The sequence below is a fragment of the Ostrea edulis genome, chromosome 7, assembly GCF_947568905.1.
Source record: "Ostrea edulis chromosome 7, xbOstEdul1.1, whole genome shotgun sequence".
In the NCBI taxonomy this organism is placed as follows: domain Eukaryota; kingdom Metazoa; phylum Mollusca; class Bivalvia; order Ostreida; family Ostreidae; genus Ostrea; species Ostrea edulis.
In genome coordinates, this window is record NC_079170.1 from 51,353,001 (window position 1) to 51,363,289 (window position 10,289).

Genomic DNA, 10,289 nt, shown 5'->3' on the forward strand with positions numbered 1-10,289 from the left:
TATCTTAACACAATTTAAAAAAAAAATCACAACTAGATCCAGTAGTAGGGGCTTACCCTAGGAAAACAATGACAGCATCACCCAAAAGTATTTTTATGGACATATTTTATGATTCCTTCATTGGACTCTGATATTGTCGCTTGACAAATAAGGGGTTCACGTAATATATAGATACTCTACATTTGACTAATACTGACAATCCCCTCATTTTTTGTTTTCATAATACCCTCAATTCAGTAGGGGCCTATCTTAATTATTTTTGGTTGTTGCTGAAAATCTCTCCAATAATGCATGTTAACATTTTCTTGCATTAAAAATCCAAAACAACTCAAAATAAACCCTTTGAAATGGATATCCTCACTGGTTATTATAACAGAACACCAATGAGGGTATTTTTTTAGGGCTTATTTTGAATTATTTTGGACTTATGGGGTATGCAAGATATTGTTTACATGCATTAGAGAGATTTAAAAAAAGAACCCCAAAAAAACTGACCATATTCTGGTTGGAAATTTTACAAGTTCATGTTCTGACATTATAAATGAAAGAGAGCAGACACGTAAAAAAACCCCCAAAAAAACCACACACAAAAAAAAAATTGACAGAGAGATAAATGTAACATTTAGCGACTTCGGGGAGCGGATCCAACGGTATACCGAAGTACAAGTTAATAATTCTTACCCAGAAGTCCCTAGGAAGTCGTATGTACGCAGATGCAGTGAAACAAGCGCCATTTTGGGGACAAAATTTAAACTTTCAGAATGGATGTGCTGAAACAGTGTGGAATCAAAGAAACAGTGAAGAGTTTTGTGCAAATAATTTGATTCACGTATTTAGAAAAAGTACCGAAGATGTGGTGGATTGTTCAAAGCATTACTCGCTTTTTCTACTATTGTATTCTTGATTTCGTTTTCTTCATCATAGTTGACGCTTTCGCCAAATTTACTATTGGAGACACAAATTCTAAGTATATATATTTTTTTGTTTGTATCTTTAAATTGATCTGTTTATATCTATTGTTTTATAAATTCTATTTATAACATGAATCATCACGCCTAGCTTGCCAAGCCATTATCAACTTGGAAAGTAAAAGTAAAAATGCTTTATTCAGTAAGCTTTGTTCTAAACTCACAAATTAGTTTCACTCCAACTGGTACATTTACACGGTTTCAGACATATCCAGATTTTGCCGCCTACTAGTTATATCTTTAGATTAGCTATACTTTACTTTCAACATGTAAGTGACATGATAGCCACGTAATGTTTTGAATGTAAACATGGGTAAAATTGAAAACTTCAATATAATGTAAGAGTTTTTATTACACAGTAGAATCAGGACATATGAAAACATGGTATGGGTATAGAAGTAACTAGGTCGGGCTCCGTTTTCCTATTTGTGGCAATATATTTAACTTTTTGATAGCGAGCGAAGCTTCGCGATGAGATGAGCTCGCTCCAATGATTTACACATATTAGTCACGTGATTTGCTCTTCATCAACTGAAAACGGATGAGTATTACCCGTAATGCTTCTGGAAAAATATTGCCGTCACTGCGGTATAATTCATCGACAAACCCTTAATTAAAATAATTAGATTGTTTAGGAAGTACCATAAACCTTTTTAAATTCCAGACAAACTTTCTCATAGCTTCAAACGTTTTGTTTTTGCTTGGTTTGAGAGAAGAAGAAAAAAACATTGCAGCTAATATGATGTCACAATGTAAATGTTTACACCCACCGCGTTATATTTCCCGCGTTAAATGAAGAGGCGGATAAAATGTCTATAAGTCGTGTTGCAAGATGTTAACAGGCTTCACTCGTCTCAACGGTGACACCGTACAACATATTATTAATCAGACCCAACCAGAGATGCCAACTGCTCTGATTTCAGCATCTCTGGTTTTAAGCCTCAAAATCCGCTCTCTGATTTAACGTTGAATATGCTCCATTTAATCTAAAGGCCCAAATTTTTTTACTATGAAAATTTCATCCAGACCAGTAAAAGGAGACAGCTACATTTTATTGTTCAGATTGGTAAAATGATTATTATCCCATCGAAACACACACACACATAGTGATGGGCAATCGGGAAAAAATTATTAATCGATGATCGGATTAATCGGATGCACCTTTTCGATTGATTAATTGAATTTTATTCATTTCAAATTTATGGCATAAATATATTAAATTTACTTTATTTTTTACCCTAAATATTAAGTTAATTAGAATAAAATCATTTGATTGATTGTATCTTGTTTAACGTCTCTCTCGGGAATTTTTCACTCATATGGAGACGTGTAAACTCATTAGAAATTAAAAGTTAATAATCCCATATTTTCAATTTTGTTTTCCCAGAATAGGGATAGATCTCTCGACTTTTGTTGTTGTTCTTATGGGATCCGGTATAGAATAGAGCCTCAATACCCCTTGCTTGTTGTAAGAGGCAAAATCTGAGGTCCCAGGCCGTGTCACAGCAGGTGTGGCTCGATAAAAATCCCTCCCTGCTCAAAGACTGTAAGCGCCGAGCATAGGCCTAAATTTTGCAGCCCTTCACTGGCAATGGTGATGTCTCCATATAAGTGAAAGATTCTCAAGAGGGACATTAAAACAATATTCAATTTTATCAGATGATTCAGCTTCGTCAGCCATTTTGGATTTTAGTTAAGTCGCGGCAGGAATATTTGTATTATTTTTTTTTTTAAATTACCGACGTTGGCGATTTTCGATTTTGAAAATGGCAATCGATTATTGTTATCGTTTCAGATATAGCGACCGACAATCAAAAGTCGGCAATAATCGGTTCGTCACTACACACACATACATACATACACACATATATATATATATTGCAACAAGTAGAACATGGGACTTTAGTCTTGGAGTACTTTGACACTTGCCCCTATCCGTATTCTATACACAAAGAGTTGAATCGGGACATTATTCATATTACAGAATAACTCAATCTTTCATTGCCTTTTTAACTCCCTGGTAGGGATACACTAGATATGGCCAATTTTTTTATTATGGTGAGGGGGAAAAGATTAGAGTACTTAATTTTGTTTTCTGAATGTTTTCTTCTGTATCAATAGATCTTGCTTGCATACTCTTTGCATTTGACAAAGTATGAATGAAATTAGGACAGCACAAGGACACATCTATACATGTGTGCGTGTACCAGATTTTGTTAGTTTTAAATGAGACTGATTTTTTATGATTGTTTTTTCTTTCTTTCAGAAGTGTTCAAGAGAAAAGACTGATATGGTTCTGGGAGTCTGTCGCTCTGATTATCCTCAGCATCATCATCTATCTCTGTGACCATGTTCCTTACCTGCTCATCTTCCTGGCTGTTGTTACATTTGGTTACACACAGTCTATCTCCTTCAACTTGTATCGCTGGTGGACACAAATGAAAAATAGGTAAACATGTGTTTCGCTTTAAATTACAATTTTAATTGGGTTTGTAATATATCGGATGATTCCTCATGTGTATAGATGCCAAATGTAAGTAAATTTAAAGTACCCATGGTATAATAGATTGATGGCTTAGAGACGAATTGATTGTAAAAAATTGATATTTGTTTTAAACTTTAATGTAAGGTAAAATCAAAATTAATGATTGTTTACTGCTTTGAGCAAAGAAAGAAAAAACCCCAAAAAACTAGGGAGTAAATTTGAATTTCTGCACTGAAGATGAACTGTTTATAATATGGCATATATTAAAGGCCGATTTTTTCAACCGGTCGGTTTTCCTCAGGTATGTTAAGTGCGGGGCTGAGCTAATTTAAGGCAGGTGTGAAGACCCAAGCCCAAGGAAACCCTTGCTTGTATATACTGTCCCAAATACACAGGATGTTATCTGTATTACCTGTATGTTTTTGTAAGATTGAAAAAATAATGGTAGTCATTTTTCTTGTGCAGGTTAATCGAAACGTTGATAATTAAATCTAATGAATCAAACATGTAAAAATTAAAGCTCGATAAATCTATCTTAGGCCTATATAAATGAGAACGTTAGCCATTGAAAACTTAGGCAGATTATTTTTTATTCCAAGTTTTCTTGTTTCCATTTGACTGTCTCCGTCAGATACTCGGTATCCGACAAATGTTGTCCGTGTGTCTCGTCCATAACGCATGGCCTACAAAAACAGTAAGGACATTCAGATTTTCCGACAGTTTCTTCGATAACTGGTCCAGACGAAGAAGTCGTTCTTCCTCTGGATCCCAATTCCAACCATTATACGCAAGAAAGAGCCATTTAATATAGCGGCTAACTTCTCTTCCGATAAGTTGATAATTACATCAATCTAATTAAAATTAGATGTTAAATCCGCTCGATTACTCGCATACATATGTATGCGAACATGCGAGCGTATCTAACATCTAATTTTAATTAGATTGCAGTTACATGCACATTTGTCGCCATGTTTCGAGGGGAAATTATGTTTTATAAATTTTCAACTGAGTGTAAAATTTCATTAGCGTACGATGTATTTACTCATAATTAATCTGTTTAGCATAAAATCAATGTCCGTGTAAATTATATTCTAACAATCCATAATAATTGTTATCAATCGTACCCATTCTTAAGCATAACCTATTATATTCTATTATAATTCATGTAATTGTATGCAAAATTTACTTCTATTATTGTATGACTATCTCTACATGAAAGTTCCCTCTCCAGTTGGATTACGCGGTAAGCATCAAAAGATTGCACGGACGCCTCAATCGCCAGATATTAAGATAGATAAGGTATACACAAAGACAAGTAACTAAATGTCCATCAATTTCTAACATCCAATGTGAAGCTCAATTTCTCCTGATTGACAGGGGTTCACAGGCCAGGTAAATTTGAAGGCGGTGCTTATTTTCTCGGTATTTAAAGTGAATTTGAAAATGTTGTTAGCAATTTAGGACTTTATGCAGACTTTATGTATATATAAGGTATATTACTGTCTCTACAACTCTCTTCCCATGGAGATACAGGTTAGAATTGGTCCTCAGTACCCTTTGCTTGTCGTAAGAGGTGACTAAATGGGCAGTTCTTCAGAGGAGACTGTAAAAACCGAGTTCCCGTGTCACAGCAGGTGTGACACGATAAAGATCCCTCCCTGCTCAATGGCCATGAGCGTCGAGCTTAGGCCTAAATTTTGCAGCCCTTCACTAGCAATTGTAACGTCTCCATATGAGTGAAAAATTCATTAATAGAATGTGCTTATCTGTAGTATTTTTATACTGATTTCTCTGATTTTGTGTTTGCAGGTGGGATGAACACCAGCAGCATCAAGATAGCATGACAAGACTACAGGTGCAGCTGGCCATGCATCGACAGCAGCAGCAGCAGCAGTTGCAGCAGCATGGGGAGGAAGCACTGCATCTGAGAATGGCCTTTAACCACCACCCACAGCATCTTGTCCAGCAGAACATCTTCAATGCCACAGCCTCAAATACAAAGAAAACTGACCAGGAGGAGAAGGGGATCTACAAGTCTATATGGGCTAAGACACCGAAGATTCAGTTTATTAGTCTGTTCAAAAGGGCAAAAGGAGAGGAAAATCAAGAGAATACTGCAAGTCCTAGTCCAACTGCTCCCACACCTCCTATGAAGAAGCAAGAGTTTAGCTTTATGCCTTCACTTCGTGCAAAATCCAGCTTTGGAGGAGGTCAGCATTTTGCAACTACCAAGGATGATTCTCCTCCTGCTAAACCTTCGTGGTATGGAGATAGTCTTTCCCGTAAGCCTTTGCGATCAGCAAGGCCAGTGCCTTATCCACAGCTGTCGAGGCCTGAAAATGATTCTTTACGGACAAAAATTATGTCCAAATTTGGATTTGTATCTTCTGACTCTACACCTCTGGGTTTGAGGAATGAAGGGCAAAATCTCTGTTTTATCAATGCTGTTGTGCAGTGTCTTGCAAGAACACCTGGACTTAATTCAGAACTTGAAATTGAGGCCTCGTGTAAGGACTCTGACTGTAGCATGGCGGAGTCCTTACTTCTGAGCACTCTGTCCGAGTTGATACAGAATTGTTATAGGAAGTCAGGCAGTGGGAGACCCTTACTGGACCCCATAACGTTTAGACAGGCTGCATCGTCCCTCAATCCCAATCTTGTGGCACTGCCTACTCAACACCAATCCCAGCAGGATGCAGCAGAATTCTTCATGTGGCTGGTGGAATCCCTCCATTCAATTATCAACCGAAACAGAAAGTCGAGGTCAAATGGTCAGTTTTGCTTTACTTAGTACATTTTTACAAATGTATTCTTCAAATTTCAACATGCAGCACTTTTAACGATCACACAGACGTGCTAAAAACCTTCTTTGACTGCCAGTTCTCATGATTGTGTCAAACTTGACAGCGGAAATGTTTGTTGGGCCAAATGGCAAATGAAAAAAATATAACTGAACAATGATAAATACAATTCTTTTTTGCCTTTTTCTCCTCACTGTTTTCCTTCTTTTCTCTGTTTTACCTCTGATCTTGCACCATTCTGAAATATTATTAGCCACGAAGAACCCATGTACATGTTGTTGCAAATCAGTGTTGTATAAGTTCTTTAAAATGCAAACATTTACAAACTTTATAGATGTAAAGAAATCAATGATAATTCAAATTTGAAACACATATTAAAGTCAAATTAATATGACATGAATCTGGAATTTATGATATTCATTTTGTAATTAATACTAGTTCTAATTGTAACGGGGACCGTTACAGATGTTCCCCAAACCTCCCCCAATTAAAAAGTGATGTCCTTGTGAATATATAGCAAAATATCATTTTATTTTAGCCTTTAATTACATGTAGTACGTTCAATATGGTCATTTCAGTACCAAGAAATGAAAGAAAGCGTTGCACGTGCATACACGCGCACGCGTGTATGATTCCGAATTTTTGTTGATGTCGTTCAACAGGCATTTGTATCATATACCCACAGTATGAATTTCATAACGTTTCCACCAAATATAAGGAAGTTATAGCGATTTTAAAATCGTCCAATCAGAAATCAGCACACGTGCATGCACGTGATGAGCAGTAATTCTAACCACAGCAATTTGTAAGGAGTACCAAGATACATCTAAACCCCTAATATGAATAGAATTTGATGAAAAACAAAAACGTTATCGTCCTTTAAAAATTGAACATTTAAAAAACGTTGCACGCGCATGCGCGTGTGCATTTTTTGTTCCACCAACATATAGATACACATATTGTCTACATATGCTGTGAATATCATCTCATTCGCTTCATAAATAAGATAGTTACAAACGTTTTAGCATTATCCAATCAAAATGAAGCGCACGTGTATGCGCGTGCAAATTGGTAATTTTGACTATGTAAATCAGTTAAGGGTCTCAATATCTACCCAGTGTTCGCGAAGGTCTAAATTATATTACCAGTCATTCGGTCTGGTAAAATTTCTGTTTTTACCAGACCGAATGATGATTTACCAGACCGAACGAAAGTCATATACAAATAAACAAAAACTGACAGTGCACCAATATTTATTATTTAATCTCTAACTAGCTCAAACATCAATGCCCAATTATCATGTTCATCTCGAAATTCATCACAATAATGATCGTTTTCGTCATCATCCTTGGACTCATAAATTTCTTCTAGAGCAAACATGTCGTCGTTGTCCATAACTGTGTTTTCTGCTGAGCCTGGAAATTAATAAATTGTAGTGTAGTTGTTATTAAATTTGACTTGTGATACTTATGAATATTGTCAAAAATCATAAAATTATATGCGAAATTACTATACATACCTTGAAATTCATCAGCTTCAGAATCAGTTGTGTCTTTGTCCATGCTCTCAGGAATGTTATTTATGTCTGTGTTTTCTGACAAATCTAGGGGAAAAAATAAGCTTTTCAATATTGAGAGATTAGAAAGAAATTGGGGGGAGGGGGATTTAAGTTTACCAACCTTGAAGTTCAGTGATGTCAATGGAGGATCCCACATCAATCACATTGGTGGACTGACCAGCTTTCTTTGCCCTCTGGTAGTTTGGCAGACGTGGCTTCAGAGCTAAGGACTGTGGTAGAAAATGTGAAGCAACTGATAACAAATAGAGAATAATGCATTTGTATCAGCTAGTATGAAATTCCATCACTTGACAAAGTTGTTTTGAGAGAAAAAAAAAATCAATTAATTCATGTATATTCAAATATTGTTTCTTTAATTTGATAATGCAAATTATGTCATTCAATACTAAATTTGAATTACCAGCCATTTGTCAATAGATGACGTAGGGTCAAATTCTGTAACTCGTGGACTTTGAAGTTTGACCATGAGAATATCGTTGAGGGTAGAGGTTTGAAGGCGTGTTCGTCTACTTGTCTTAACAAGTTTCATGTGAGAAAAAGTAGTCTCACAGCTGACGCTTGTAGGGGGAATGCATCCTAGAAGCTCAATCACGGCCATCAGCATTGGAAACTCAGGATCATGAGCATCACACCATTTCAATTCCTGAACTTTACTTCCATGTCTGTAATTATATTGATTAATTTATGATGATACTGAAATTTTATTTTGGCATACCAGTCATAACATTATGATATTTAGTTTTAATATCACCACTGGGATAGGAACCTACTTTCTGTAGAGAATTTTCTTGAAAAGCCTGAGCTCATTCATGGTCTCCTGAACAGAAAAATCTGGTATGGCTCTTAGAAGAGTTTTGCTGTAATGGTTGGCAATGGTCATTATTTCTGTTTCAGCAAAGACTGAAATGAAATAAACAATAATAAATCAGAGGTCTTTTATTTGTACATGGTGATGCCAAATGGTTAAGTCAATAAGTGAATATTAAAATTACAGAGTCACACAATACTATTACAGCATATATTGTGTCATTGTTATTGTAAATAATGTACATAATTATAAAGTATATGATCATCATAATGCGAATCGCACTTTATCAGAACAACCATATCTTACCAGTTTACTTAATAACTTGATTTCATATCAATTGAATGCGTATGTTGAAGAATATAAAGTCTTTTACACTACAGTCTACATTAATTTGTAAACAGACAAACACATTCATATGAATAACACAGAAGCAGTAACATTTATGATTAATTGAATAAAACCAAAACGTGTCAACTAAAACAAAACATCAACAAAGAACTTTAACAAAGTTTGTTGATATAACCTCCTAAATCTGGACTTTCAACTGTTGGCCAATTCTTAAAGTGCAGAATTCTTGTTGAGTTCATAACATTCGTTTCAGAAACGCCCAACTCAAATCTCTCTTTCAGTGCATCTATGAGCCCACTAAGAATTTCATTCTTGTATGACAACGAAGGTGTATTACCCCGCAGAGTAATGCCCTCATATGTGCCTGCTTCCATAATTTCGGAAACACTTTTAAGGTCCCTAAATGACAAAGTAATTTTTGATCTACTTATGTTATTGCTTTTTGATTAAGAAGCAAAGCAAAACATTTTTCACATGCATCTCAGTATTATTTAAAGAGACAAATGAGATTGATTTTATTTTATACATAAAATTTACATGAATGATTCAGAGTGTTAACACTTCAGTGAGTCTTACCTGGTCTTGAACTCTTCCAACAACTCTATGGTGGATTCTGCCCAAATAACACTATCAGCCACAGTGGATTCTGTTTTTTGCAGTTTAAGCGACAGTCTCATGAGAGGTTCTAAAGCTTCCTGTTAATAAAATTTGATGACAACACACATGAAGATGATGGAATGTGGAGATTTGCTTTATGCATGTATGATGATGTTTGATACAGTTTAATTTAAAGAATTTATCAGCTCTCAGTTATTGTCGTAATTATGAGACATTTGATTTCTTGAATAGTTACCATATCTACCAATTGTCGGACTAATGTTTGATTTATTCTATAAAGTACAAACCTGGAGAAAAAGAACAAAGCACACAAGGTCTTTCCTCAACAAGATCTTTGCCAGGCCCTCTGCTTTAGGATTCTTGTGGCTCAGGCTACAGAGATGTGCCTCATATGCTTGGAAAGTACGCATCATGTTGTTCATCCCACGGAACAAATGGGCTAGCCAACGTGTTCCGGTCACCTTTGTAGGCACCACACCCTTCACATTTAAAGCTCTGATAGCATCAAGTAGCCCCCGCTTGTTTTTGTACTGTTTTGTGTAAAAATAGTACAGACCTATCAGTAACGTCATAAGTCTATCGTACAGTTTGCTTTTTTTGAGTACATCCCTGAACGCCAGTTCAAGTCTATGCGCAAAGCAATGGACATTAACAAGTTCATCGTTAATGTTGTTTTTCAACA

The 10,289-nt window shown here is 35.8% G+C and overlaps 3 protein-coding genes across 3 annotated transcripts in view; 1 reads left to right on the forward strand and 2 right to left on the reverse strand.

Moving 5' to 3' along the window:
- The first annotated feature begins 688 nt into the window (after window positions 1-688).
- LOC125655471 (uncharacterized) overlaps window positions 689-10,289 on the forward strand; it is an 18,594-nt gene continuing 8,993 nt past the window's right edge. The window contains exons 1-3 of the mRNA XM_056144680.1: window positions 689-967; window positions 3,235-3,417; window positions 5,263-6,224. Coding sequence (XP_056000655.1) covers window positions 852-967; window positions 3,235-3,417; window positions 5,263-6,224 — 1,261 coding nt within the window. The 5' untranslated portion in view covers window positions 689-851. The remainder of the gene's footprint in view (window positions 968-3,234; window positions 3,418-5,262; window positions 6,225-10,289) is intronic.
- On the reverse strand, window positions 7,491-8,727 carry LOC130046256 (uncharacterized). The gene is made up of 5 exons (XM_056144682.1): window positions 8,604-8,727; window positions 8,234-8,495; window positions 7,934-8,042; window positions 7,774-7,857; window positions 7,491-7,669 (listed from the first exon to the last, which is right to left on the reverse strand). The coding sequence occupies exons 1-5, from the start codon at window positions 8,711-8,713 to the stop codon at window positions 7,515-7,517; spliced, it is 720 nt and encodes a 239-aa protein (XP_056000657.1). The 5' UTR covers window positions 8,714-8,727; the 3' UTR covers window positions 7,491-7,514.
- The window catches only part of LOC130048233 (zinc finger protein 862-like), a 3,300-nt gene continuing 1,614 nt past the window's right edge, over window positions 8,604-10,289 (reverse strand). Inside the window, exons 3-5 of the mRNA XM_056144681.1 lie at window positions 9,895-10,289; window positions 9,566-9,684; window positions 8,604-8,733 (exon numbers count right to left, since the gene is read on the reverse strand). The exon at window positions 9,895-10,289 is cut by the window's right edge and continues 69 nt beyond it. Of these exons, the coding sequence (XP_056000656.1) occupies window positions 8,724-8,733; window positions 9,566-9,684; window positions 9,895-10,289 (524 nt within the window). The 3' untranslated portion in view covers window positions 8,604-8,723. The remainder of the gene's footprint in view (window positions 8,734-9,565; window positions 9,685-9,894) is intronic.